Source organism: Botrytis byssoidea, assembly GCF_014898295.1.
Source record: "Botrytis byssoidea strain MUCL 94 chromosome Unknown BBYS_002, whole genome shotgun sequence".
Classification (NCBI taxonomy): Eukaryota; Fungi; Ascomycota; class Leotiomycetes; order Helotiales; family Sclerotiniaceae; genus Botrytis; species Botrytis byssoidea.
In genome coordinates, this window is record NW_024065843.1 from 713,724 (window position 1) to 726,720 (window position 12,997).

At 42.7% G+C, this 12,997-nt stretch overlaps 5 protein-coding genes across 5 annotated transcripts; 2 read left to right on the forward strand and 3 right to left on the reverse strand.

Moving 5' to 3' along the window:
* Window positions 1-3,089: 3,089 nt before the first annotated feature.
* On the forward strand, window positions 3,090-5,488 carry EAE97_000992 (uncharacterized protein; the record flags this gene model as incomplete). Its single annotated transcript, XM_038871502.1, has 2 exons — window positions 3,090-3,555; window positions 3,603-5,488. The coding sequence occupies 2 exons, from the start codon at window positions 3,090-3,092 to the stop codon at window positions 5,486-5,488; spliced, it is 2,352 nt and encodes a 783-aa protein (XP_038737403.1).
* A 1,221-nt stretch (window positions 5,489-6,709) lies between these two features.
* EAE97_000993 (uncharacterized protein) lies at window positions 6,710-7,618 on the reverse strand (the record flags this gene model as incomplete). The annotated part of the gene is made up of 1 exon (XM_038871503.1): window positions 6,710-7,618. The coding sequence occupies one exon, from the start codon at window positions 7,616-7,618 to the stop codon at window positions 6,710-6,712; it is 909 nt and encodes a 302-aa protein (XP_038737404.1).
* A 416-nt stretch (window positions 7,619-8,034) lies between these two features.
* Window positions 8,035-8,674, reverse strand: EAE97_000994 (uncharacterized protein; the record flags this gene model as incomplete). The annotated part of the gene is made up of 2 exons (XM_038871504.1): window positions 8,035-8,076; window positions 8,153-8,674. The coding sequence occupies 2 exons, from the start codon at window positions 8,672-8,674 to the stop codon at window positions 8,035-8,037; spliced, it is 564 nt and encodes a 187-aa protein (XP_038737405.1).
* Window positions 8,675-9,795: 1,121 nt separating this feature from the next.
* Window positions 9,796-12,325, reverse strand: EAE97_000995 (uncharacterized protein). The gene is made up of 2 exons (XM_038871505.1): window positions 12,250-12,325; window positions 9,796-12,201 (listed from the first exon to the last, which is right to left on the reverse strand). The coding sequence occupies exons 1-2, from the start codon at window positions 12,262-12,264 to the stop codon at window positions 11,443-11,445; spliced, it is 774 nt and encodes a 257-aa protein (XP_038737406.1). The 5' UTR covers window positions 12,265-12,325; the 3' UTR covers window positions 9,796-11,442.
* On the forward strand, window positions 10,225-11,083 carry EAE97_000996 (uncharacterized protein; the record flags this gene model as incomplete). Its single annotated transcript, XM_038871506.1, has 2 exons — window positions 10,225-10,419; window positions 10,544-11,083. 2 exons carry the CDS (start codon window positions 10,225-10,227, stop codon window positions 11,081-11,083), a joined length of 735 nt encoding a protein of 244 aa, XP_038737407.1.
* Window positions 12,326-12,997: the final 672 nt, after the last annotated feature.

The window sequence follows — 12,997 nt, forward strand, 5'->3', positions numbered from 1 at the left end:
CTCAGAAAAGAGGTTGTTGAGAACTACTGACGGCGGGGGAAAAGAGAAGGTCAAGAAATGGTGGCAAGGGGAAAGGTGGTGGTGGAAGTTGCAAGAGAAAGAGAGGATTTGAATAAATATGTGTGGTACAATTTCGCGATGGCACTCACACCATTCACCTACAAGCTGCTTTCTTTGGGCTTTTTTTACCACGGTCCACGGTTTCAGTCACTTCCACAGATTTCAGGCAATTATGCATAAAGATTTTCAATTTTCCATCTTTACATTTCCATCACGTAGCCAATGATCATGTGTACATGCATGTTGGTATAAGCATGATTAGTCATGAATCTCGCGTTATAGATACGGCCAATTAGATTGAATGGGGCAAGTGAAACTTTTCACTAGTTACCGAAACGGACCTTTGAGATTTGAGGCTATTATCCTGGCGATGATGATCTATCCTGGCGATGATGATCTATCCTGGCTCCTGGCTCCTGGCTCCTGGCTCCTGGCTAACATCTTGAACGGGCCTGGGCGCGGGCCGTCACCTCGATGAGATTGAAGTCTGTACCTAGGTCGGTCGCACGGGTAGTAGGTACTGACTAGTATGTAGATAGTACCGAGTAAGAAAAAGTCAGTTGTGATAGCTCCGAGGAATTTTCTACCGTCGTTCTACGCGTATATGATGTGAAAGAAGAAGTTCATGGCCACCAAACAATAGATTGATTTTCCCAGCCAAATGAATCCTGCGTATTGGCGTGAGCAATTATTTGGGTGAAAGTTGGGTTGAAGGTTGATCAAATAAAGCTCCCTATGGATAATAGAGATGATTGAATGAATGATACTCCTTCGTAGATGGGTGCGGACGAGGTAATGACTCTCGAGATATCAAATATTAAATTCTAATCACGTGTAATTGAGTACCTAGTAGTGGTCGTCTTTTGTGCCACCCACGAGGAAAACCACTAAATGCGGGGTATGTTTGAAGTACAGTACTAGATAGGTATCTGCCAAGTGACAGACAGAATTTGATGAATGTGATTCAAACGTATATACATAATACATACATCACTCGGTACTTGAAACATCACCCAAAACAGTATGGTGGTATCTATATGCGAAAATGAATTGGATCAGAGTGAAGGAACAGTGAAGTCTGAATGGAATGAGGAAATGATTATCTAGGTTGGCACTCTGTATTATTGGAAACAATACCCAAGATGTATCTGAGGTATGATCATTTTCACCCTTCTGATACATAGGCTGATAGGTACTCGGGACTTTGCTTTGCACGGGACGGGACGGTATGAGTGAGCACTGAGCGTTGAGCATTGAGATGATACAGCTTTGTCTTACGATGGTCACACAATTGTCATTAGTGAGAGGGTCAATCAATGTTGTGTAGAGTATTAGGTATTTACTGGGTAGGCAGATGGATACTCTACTTGTAGTATAAGATCAATCAAGATAGAAAAGGAGATTCCTATCTGATGCCTACCTAGGTATACTAGAATTTATTGAGATATTACCTACCTTCTTCCTAGTATCATCTATCTATCTATCTATCAAATATCCAAGTATCAATACCCCCTCCCCCTCTCCTTTCACATGTAAAATCATCTCAACATTTCCAGATATCGGCATCGGCATCGGCATCGGCATCGGCATCGATCCATAAATGCTGCCCATAAATGCTGCCCATAAATGCTGCATCGCATTCAACTCCATACGGCGTAGACAACATTTCTTTACCTAAGTAGGTACGGGTACTTTTCCCACCAAATGAGCTAATACGAGAAAACTCTTCCCCCAAACTATTCTCTGCATCCCATCCTAGGCCAGGACTTTCTTTTTCATTCGACCGCAATTAAATCAATCATTCCGAAAGTAGGAATTGATCATTGGGTAATCCATCTTGGGAAACTCTACCTCTACCTCTACCTCCCTAGGTCCTCTGTAAGTTACAATTAGTTACGTGAATACTCCATACATAGGTATTGCATTCTCCTGTCACATGTGTTGTGCTCTACTCCAACATTCAAATGCATCGAGAATCGATCACACTTTCCCAGTCCGGAGTATTAGATATACCTAGTCATAACTCTGACCTACCGAGGTCTATGTACTCATCAATCTCTCACCCATTTATTATCTCATGTCAGCTCATGTCAACTCATCTATCTGTATACATCTTTACTACTACCTATATATGTATCCCCCTATATGTATTCACATTCCCAGGTATATATATACATATATATACATATATACTCCGTACCCATTTCCTGTATGTCTCTCGGTTCACGGCCGGCTCAAAAATAGAAATTGGGTGCTTAACCTTAACTATAGATCCTGTGCATCCATCGAAACTTTTAACTGCTGCATGACTAGAATCTTTGGGAATTCTCACTTCTCCTTATTGGTAGGGGTTTCACCGGATTCTCATCCTATTCGAGCTTAATCCATTTTCTCCGTGCGTGTCGTCCGTCACTCACCTATTACTTTTGGTCGCATTGCCATTCCCATTCCCAACCCTTCATATTATTACCCTCAACATCCGCATCAACATCAACACTTTTCCCTTCCCTTCCCTTCTCTCACTTGCTTCCCTTCCCTCACTTGCTTCCCATCCCAGACGGAAAGTACAACTTTACCATATAGGATTCTTTATTGCTTCCATATTCTCACTCTCACATCTCTCGTTTTTCTACTACATTCACTCGTTATCCATCCTCCCTTTTTGAACCCCCCAAAGTTCTCACCCTATGTAGATGCTGTGCCTAGGTATAATACAATAGAACAATACTACCTTCTTCCAAGCCAAAGGTTTCATTCAACCATCTTACTACCGTATACGCACCTTTTTACATAATCTACCACCGTCCATTCAACAAACATTCATCTAGGATTAACCCCACTTGATCAGTCGCAAAGTTTAAAGGAATCTACGCATGACCTAATCGACATATAATTCTTCCAAGTTCCGCTATTAACTTCTCAACACTTCACGAATCGGGGCGCATCTACAAATCTTCGTTGGTGACATTCGCCTCCGTACTACACCACATCCCAACCAACATTCCTTTCTTTATTACAATACATCGACAATGCAATACGTGCGAAGTATCAGCGGTTCGGTTTCGAAAACCTGGAATTCGATAAATCCAGCAACTCTCAGCGGAGCCATCGATGTTATAGTCGTGGAACAAGAAGATGGATCATTGGCATGTTCGCCATTTCACGTTCGCTTCGGGAAGTTCTCTCTCCTTCGACCCTACGAGAAGAAGGTCGAATTCAGAGTCAACGATGTCAAACAAGATTACGCCATGAAGTTGGGCGAAGGAGGGGAAGCATTCTTCGTTTTCGAGACCAGTGATAATATTCCAGAAGCTATGCAGACGTCACCTCTCGTTTCGCCAGTTTCCAGTCCACCACTACCAGCATCGGGTGCGCACCCAGCAAGTCTGTCGGAACCTGACTTCCTAGCATTGGATATGAGCCATAAAAGTTTGAGATCAGACAGTTTTACAAAATCTGCGGGAGGTCTATATCCTAGGAGGCAAAGTAATCTCAGTAAGCTGCCAAGATCATTTTCAGATGTTCTTTACTGACCAGAGTAGGTGCTTTGACACCACCATCGATATCTTCCGAGCAGGCAATTGATAGAACCCTTCCTGGAGATTATTCTGGAGTTCAACGCAGCCATACAGACGAATTCTTGTCATCCTCGGCTCGCACAAACATTAGCGATTTGACGGAACGAGATAGACAAACACGATCCATGACACCCACTGTTGCAGCTATCGACGGGCAATCGGATGTTTTCACTGAAAGATCGCACAGCCCTCCACCTCTACCAACACGCGAAGCAATAGAAAGGGCGATGGCATTGTCGAATCGTCTTCAAGCCTCAAACATCGCAAGTCAGGTCACCGAAACCGGTGACTTGATGTTGGATATGACGGGCTACAAAAGTAGTGACGATGATGCTCTTCGGGCAGAGGTTATCGCGCGAAAGGTTTTGTCAGAAGAGTTGGAAGGCAACTATGATATTGGTGCTCTCATTGGTGCGGATGAGAACGGAAATCTTTGGATATATAGTAGTGAAGAGGCAAAAGAAGCTGCAAGTCAGCGGGCGGCAATGGCAGGCATTAATGCTTCGGGATTGACGACCGACACTTCTTCGGATTTAGGATACAGTAGTGAAACAGATAGTGATATCCTTCACCCACCGATCGTTCCAACGCACCGACGTGCCGGTTCGGAGTCATTGGGAATGCAAACACCACCCAAGACACCCACTGGAACTGCCGGTGATCCAAATCGAAACTATGCCAAAACCTTGCGGTTGACTAGCGATCAATTAAAAGCTCTCGGCCTCAAGTCTGGCCCAAATCCCGTGAGCTTTACTGTCAACCGAGCAACTTGCCAGGCAAACATGTATCTCTGGAGGTATGATGTACCCATTGTAATTTCCGATATTGATGGTACCATCACAAAATCAGATGCTTTAGGTCATGTTTTGAATTACATCGGAAGAGATTGGACTCATATCGGAGTTGCCAAACTCTACACGGAGATCATCAACAATGGTTACAATATCATGTATTTGACCTCCCGATCGGTAGGTCAAGCTGATACGACCAGAGCATATCTCAATGGTGTGGTACAGGAGAATTATCGCTTACCGAAAGGCCCAACCATCTTGAGTCCTGATAGAACACTTGCAGCTTTGAGGCGAGAAGTTTATATTAGAAAGCCAGAAGTCTTTAAAATGGCTTGTCTAAGAGATATTAAGAACTTGTTCGGCCCTAATCGCACACCATTCTATGCAGGTTTCGGTAACAGGCTCACTGATGCATTATCATACCGCTCTGTCAGTATCCCAAGCAATCGTATTTTCACGATCAACAGCTATGCAGAAGTCTCGTTAGATCTGCTCAGTCTCAACAAATTACGATACAGCTATGTGAATATGCGAGAGGTTGTGGACCATTACTTTCCACCCGTAAACACCCTCATCACTAGCGGAGGAGAGGAATACACTGATTTCACATATTGGCGAGAACCTGTCCTTGAACTTGACGACTTCAGTGGGTCTGAGAGCGATGAGAAGGATCTTGAAGAAAGGGAAGATGAGGAGGAAGAGGATGACGAAGAGGAAGAAGAAGACAACGACCATTTGGATGATAGTTATATCTCTCGCGAATCTTTAGACGAAGACAATTACTACGAGGAAGGTCTAGATGAAAGTCTTTTGATGGAGTCAATAGAGGGTGATGATGGTTTGGGAAGAAGTATGGTGTTAGAGGGAGAAGGTCAAGATCAGGAATACTACGACAACGCAATTGAAGATGATTATTACGAAGAGGACTCAGCGCTCGAAGGGGGCGGTGTCAGACTAGATGATCAACTCACCCCTCAGCCCGAGAAAATTGATACCGATGCCGAAGTCATTACGGGACTAAAAAATCTTGCTCTAAAAGAAGAAAATTCCGATGATTAGGAAGGTCTCGATTTCATCACGGCGATAATATAAGGACATGGGATTTCAACATTCCTGTATACTTGATTCTAGCGGATGGACGCGGGATGTAATGCAAACGAACCCAAACAAGGCATGGGACATGAATGAAAGGAGCTTGGGTGTTGAGGTACGGCGTAGCGATGAGAATTTTCGATGAAATACCTTTGATAGCAAGTGTATATTAGCATATTGTAGGAGTTTAGATGAGTGAGCATGGATTGGGTTGGAACTTTTAATTTTCTTCCGTCCTCTCTTTTGGATGTGGGTTATCTTTGATGGGAGGCACGGTATGGTATGGGTTCGGTATGGATATACAAGGGCATGTATGGAGAAGGGCATAGCGTGGAGTATTTAACTTGTTCTTTTTTTGGTTAGAAAGGATAGAGAGAATTTTTTTTATATTATTTTAAGATTTTGATTTGATTGACTGATTGATTCTGATTAATATTAAGTTCTATTGAATAAATTCATTCCGTGCATTTGACGAAGAGGTATAATAGTATAGTATCTAATCAAAAGAATGAGGTATAAGTCCTCATCATTTTCTCTCTTTTTCTCCTCTTTAAATTCGTCTCCTTTCAATGGGTATCGAAATATTCTTCCCCAAGATATATAGGATCCCATCGAATCTGTTTATTTCATCCGCCGTTGCGCAGTTCGCTGATAAGCAGGTATCTGGCCGCGACGTTTCGATTCGTCTCGTGGATTGTTTGGTCTGTGTCGTGTTTGAGATGGGATGTTTATGTGTATGTGTATGTGTATGTGGAAAAGAGTATTCGATATCGAGTCAGGTTCGAGGTTGGGACTCCGTATTACAAGGGTGCATTTATCCTATCTTCTTTGCAGCGCGGGCTTGGATCTGTGCGGAGATGATGGAGGGTATTGCAAGGTATGGGTATGTTGATTGGGAACTGTGATGGGAGGATGAGTTTAGATTGTTAATCCTCTAGTATTTTTTGCTCGTCGTTGATATTATAGTCGTAGCGTATTGTAAGTAGGTAGGAATAGAAACCCTTGGGATATCGGGATGTACTGCAATCTTGCAGATGAGTGAGTATGAATGAGGGATACAGATCTTTGGATTGTATTATTAGATATACTCTCGAGTGGATTGCAAACATCATTCCAATATCTCGTTATGTATTTTACTACTTTTTTCCCCCCCTTTCGAGGAATTCTCTAGTCGTTCTTCTTCGAAGTTCATATACTCATCTTGCGCATTCTCTCCATGAGATCACAGATTGTTGAATCTTCCTCTGTGTTATCTTTTATTACAGGTTGAAAATCGTCGTTCTCGTCGATGAAATCTTCATCATCATCGTCATTATCGTCGCAATCTGAATCTGAATCTGTGTTCGAATCGGAGAGTATATCCAGCGACGGTTTGGGAATCGGAGTCCGGGTCGGAGTCTCTTGTATTTCTATTTCTGAGAAGTGCGCTGGACTTGCGAGGCTCTTTGGGGAAAGTTGGGGGGTATGGAGAGAGTTGCGTGTGCTGGGATTTGGGGGGTGGGTTTGAGTATGGGTATGGGTATGTGTAGAATTTGTAGTTGAGAACATTTTCGTTGAAGAAATTGACGTATATGAGGAATCGGAAGAAGAACTACCCGTACGAAGTGCAGAATGCGAGGATTCGGAGATACAGGAATGAGAACAGGAACAAGAACAGGAACTACGAATACTCAATGTAGGACTCGAGCTCTCACTCGTATTTTTCGCTTCGGATTGTGTGGATTGTTCTTCTCGTTGCTGGTCCCGCCATCTCTGTTGTTCCTGTTCCTGTTCCTGTTCGTACTCCAAACTCGTGATGCGGCGAGAAGAGGGAAGGGGTACGATGGCCGTCTGTACCCCCAGATATCGAGGAAGGATCAGCAGCCGGAAAGAAGGATCGAAGATTCCGGTCCATGTTGGTGTTGCTTTTATATTAATATATGGATTTTTCTTGGGGTAACGAGCAACTATGAGAGCTTTGGAATCATGGTTGTGAGTGTGCTTCATTTTTTGGAAGAGGAATTTCGTGTTTTCACTGCATTTTGATCTTGGCTTGGGAGATTTGAGTTTTGGGGTTTGAGGTTTGAGGTTTGAGGTTCCCGAGGACGGTCTTGTCATTCTTATGTCATGATTTGATATATGCTTTGCCACATCCGAGAAACGGGGTCAATGTTGTGGATTGAAACTCTATTCATGGCTAGTAGAACTGCGAGACTAGTAGGGCCGCTAAGGGTAGATGCATGTAGATCCCCCGCATTTGGGGTACGTTTGGGGTACATGAGCTCCTTGTTTTAGAATAAATTATCCTCAATTGTGCAAGTGTGTATGTATCCTATGAAAAATGTATTCCTCCCGTAGATCCCGAAGGTAACTGTCGATACCATATCCGTAGTATGGGAGAAGTAACCATTGCCACAAACGAAAATCCCGAATTGCTCGAACGATTGGCCCCACAGAGATGGGCTCAATCCAAAATGAAAATTCGTGGAGTATGCATTTCTCTCAAGCTAATGGAACGGCTGTTGGGGGAGGATTTAAAGCTCCTTATGGGCTTCATGTTGAGTAGAATCGTCGGACTGTGTGTTTAAACATCAGTAATTTATTCGTTCATACTGTTCGCCTCATTTAATTCAAGTATGGGATGTTACTTACAGAAAACTCTGCTTGTTCAACCTCCATCATATCCGGCTTCTCAACCTCCTCATTGGCAGATTGGTCATCACCAGCCTGAACATGCCGACCTGGTGACGCATCTCCAACTTCACTTTCTCCAAAATCTTCCTCGTACACCAGGTTAGAACGTTCCGCAACAAAACAATTCGCAGTCCCATGCGTGAAATGAAAGTTTTGGTATACCAAATCACGGTTCTCGTCATCGACGAGAAGCATCAGAACCATTGCATCTCTGAAGGACGCTTGGATACCGCGCTCGCGGAGATGGCGGAGGAGATCGGGAATGGGAATCATGTTGTAGTGGTAGTCTTCGTCTCTCGTGGCTTGGTATGCAGCGAGCATTTCGTCAAAGACAATTCTTGATTGGGGAATTGCAGCAGCGGTACTGGCGGTTACGTTTGGGGGAGGAGTGGAGTTTGCGGAGGCGGTGGAGTCGATGGTGGTGGAAAGGGGGTCGATTTCCACTTGGTCCATGGCTTTTGAGGGGGAAGGGTCTGTCATTTTGATTACGTGTTGAGAGTTTGTGATTATGTGGACTACGATTTATTTCTCGTTAGTAATTTACAGTGTAGAGCGTTGATTGTAAGAATACAATCAACGAGTATGAAGGAGTGTGAAACTTTTACTTGTGATAAGAAAGAGTTTCATCAATAATCGCTTACAAGAATGTCAAGTAATTGTATGGTTAGAAGAAAGAAGAATTACTTTTCTTCAAAGGTTGCTGGTGGGCTGGGATGTTGTGGTGTGGTGTTGTTAAGAAGTTGATTTGAGAAAGTTGGAGAGAACCTGGGTGTGAGAAGACTAGTCACTCTAGACATCGGCCGGGTGATGAACTTTGTTGTGGATCAACAATGTTGAGATGGAATTGTGTACTTGTGAATACTTTTTGAATCGTTGATTTTGGGTTGGAAAGTTGAGACTTTGGATTGTTGTTTATTGGACTACTGGATTCCAATGGTATTAGGAGAAAAGGGGGGTTGTCAACGAACTTTCTTTGAGCATTGGAGTTTGGGTATGTTGAGTGGATATACTACTATCAATTATTGATACCTTTGACTCTATCATTCTATTTGATGGATTAAATCAGCCTATTCACACAAGTTTGTGGTTTGAAATGGTAGATAGATGGATTTGGTCTTGTTGAATTAGGTCTTTTCTCGCTTAGGTTTGGACTGAGATAGAATCTATTTGAGTAGGTTTTTTGTATCTGATCAAAGGAAGATGGATCATACACGACAGTTCAAAAAATTACGAAACAACAACTGAGTAACTTTGTTGCGATGATACCACTGAACTCTGGTGCCTTGTTGGAAATAAATGTAAGTGTTTATGATGCTGTATGTGAAGGTGCTGCGGATTATGGCAAGTCAAATCAACCGAACATCATGCGCTGAGTGTATAAAGGCGCAATTCTACTCTTCCGAAGAAAACAAAGACGTTGGTTTCCGTGGTTCATAATGTCAAGTTTTATAGTAGAATATCCTGTATGATTGTTGTAGAAAGATATATATATGTGCAACCTAATTTTAGTGATCACCTCTGAATGTGATGTCTCTTCTTTGAAACCATAGATCAATACTGCATATACGTACTTGACTGCACCCCTTTCAAGGTTGAATATTCCTTTCTACTACTTAAAAAGACCATGGTTCTTGATTTCTATATATAGAGGAAGAGCTATTACCACATCAGCTGCTAACTAGTCTTCCCAGACAAAGATAGGTCATTACACTCCAAAGTTTTAACTCTCCAGAAAATAACTCCGCTCGATTCATTTTTTTGGCATTCTATCTCATCTCATTGGCTCTCTTTAACCCGACGAATTCACCTCTACAGTATAGTAGAAAACTCACAAGAACGCTAATTCTACGGCTTTCTCATTCACCCATCTATTTAATGCCAAAAAAATTTCTAATTTTGATTCTCAAGTACAGCATAGCATATATTCAATACCTAAAATTCATGTATTCATTCAGCCAAGAAAGAAAGAAATATACAATCAACCTCCCTCTCCCTTCTCAACTCGTGTCATAAACTATCAGCCAAGCAGCATGGACCTCAACAATTTCACCACCAAAGAGCTTTTGGCGCAACTCACAGCTGCCGGTATAGAAAAGCCCACTATTAAAGAGGGAATCGTTGCTTTCGTTGAGAATCAATCACGTCTTGCCCGTCGGAGGGATCAATCCAGGGAATTAGCTGCTATTGAACAGAAATTGAATGAGACAAATGGAGGGCCTGAATTGGTAAGTCTTTTAAAAAGTCTCCATTGAACATTTCTTTTCTTGCCTATGATCTGATAATTCATATTCTGTATCTGCGCGTCAGCCCGAACTACTTATGCCTGCACTCTCCTGACTAAAAAAATAGGAAGGTCTCCTCCAGCTCACGACTAAAGCTATCCTCTCCGGATTCGATTTCTCGCTCCCAAACCTTCCAAAAGGATTGGAAGTTAAAATGAACGTTAACATACAACTTTTGCACACGCGTACTGAGGTTGTGAATACAGATGACCAAGATCATGAGACCGGCCTGCAGACTCCTGGTTCTCAGAGTGAAGATGAAATGATTATGATCAATCATTCGATGGGACGGGCAATGGAGTTTATACACGATGCAGAAGAAGAAGGAGAGTTAGATGAGAATGGCATTCCCATCATTCAACCCCCACCTCCAGAAACTCAACCGAGCACTAATGTCGCCAATTCCCGAAAACGAAAACTCAGAAGCCCCGCACAAAAAATTGCTTCTACCTTGATCTCCAGGTCCGAGATGGAAGCAGGCCGTAAGCCCAAAAGACAAGCTCAGGAAGATACACAGACTCTCGAGGCTTCTCCTTCTAATTATAGACCTGCGATGCTCGGACAATTGAATAAGAAACAGAAGCGTGTTGCTGGAAAGTTCGCCTGAAACTAATCGTGTATTCAGTTTTGGATAGGAGTATGGATTTTAGTTCGTAGTGATTGCTGAGAATAGCGGCGAGGATTATGTCGGCTCCTGATCCATAGTGTAATTAAAGTGTCAATTAAGAAATCAAATCACATTATTTGACAATGATGTGCAACTTATCATAAGCTACATGTCTCATCTTTCTTTTCTTCTCATACACAAGAAAAGAGCTTTCTAAAACCTGTCAACAAATACGGAGGCTCGACATATCCTCCAGTTCTACCGGCTCTGTCTGTATTATCGCCTTTTGTACGTATCAAAGACAGGAATCTGTTTTGATACAGTGAATCTTCTTTAGATGAAAAGGGACGTCGACTCTTTCATCTGGAATCAATCTTGTACTCTCTGAATTCCATATCCCGCCACTTGCACATTTGTCTAAGCTCCTCTTCACTGCCAAACATCAAACTAAGAAAGACTCTATGACTGCAACTGATATCCGGCTCTGAATGAACAGGTGAATCTTCATCTCCCCAAGTAAAACGAATTATATCTCCCACCACCAGACTAACACATTCTTCATTCTCAAACCGCTTTGCCAGTTGAATCCTTTCTTCTTCTTCACAACTCAGACCCATGACTTCGACCATGCTACTTCTAACAAAAGGAGTTTCTGGGAGCAGTCGAGTGCAAGGGCCAAGGAGTGTGGTGGCATATTTACTGTGAATTGCCTTTTCCTTCTTAGGGTCGCTGCTGGATCCCTCATCCTCGTGTCCCGATTGAGAATGGAGACAGGTACAGTCGAACATTCTCGCATCTCGATGCCACCTAGGCATCACAAACACATCACTCGGTTTGGTGAGACGGATCGTAAACCAACAGGCCTCTGTTGGAATTCTTTCATACTCATTGCAATATTTCCAAGCGATATCGAGGAAATCGAAAAAGGTAGAGGATATGCATGAAGCTGAGAAAGAAGCGTGGGTAGAGAGGAAAGAAGTCGCCTCTGTAACTATTTTGTGACGATCGAAAGACCCATACCAATTGTAGTCGATATGTTTATTGGTGGTGAGTGATTCTGTGGGAAATGGAGACAGACGTTGGAATGGAGTGGGGGTTAGACAGGTCAGAGGGGAGAGCTAGAGTCACATTAATTTCTTATTTTCTCCAGCGGGAAGTCTGCATACTCTATTCTGTGGCATAATGCTTTCTTGCTAGTAGGAGCGTTTTCGAAAATATAGTTGTGATGAAGACAAATTGAAAACTTGATCGATAAAAATAGGAAGACGTTGAATTCTCACTGTGGCTCAGTATTATATGAGGCAGTGCGGACTTCCGGGTTAGGCCTAATACAGAATATTTGTAGGTAGCAAAGGTACAAAGTGACAGGGTATAAAAGTGAGGCTCTTTGGTTAACTATATGAATATAAACAATCCCTATCACTTCACCAAGAAACAAAGTCCAGATGGCTTAGTGGTAACGCACTAGGTCTTCACATCCCCTCAAACGGGACCGCTGCTTAACATCCGAAGACATTGTTGATTGAAGAACTCAGTTCGTCTGGTTTGAATTGAAAACGGGATCGTTTACATTACATGGTTTCAATTTTTTGGAATTTTGCTCACCCTGAATTAAGTCATGCTGTTCGAACTCTATTCTCTACTCTTCGTTTGAGTCGCGTCTCACAGCGAGATTGGGTATCATGGTTTTTTAAAGAAACGCTTCTTGTAGTATATCTATGGTTGATTTTGGCGACCCCAGCAAGGAGATTCATGGCGAGAGTCTCACCACCCCCATGGTGGAAAAGAAAATGACTTAGTTTCCAACGCATCTTCCAACGATCCCATACTTCCCTTTCAAAAATTGCGCGTCAAGACACACAAATCAACTCTGCATAACATACTGGGGATGGTATGAGATATTGCCTCCTGTTC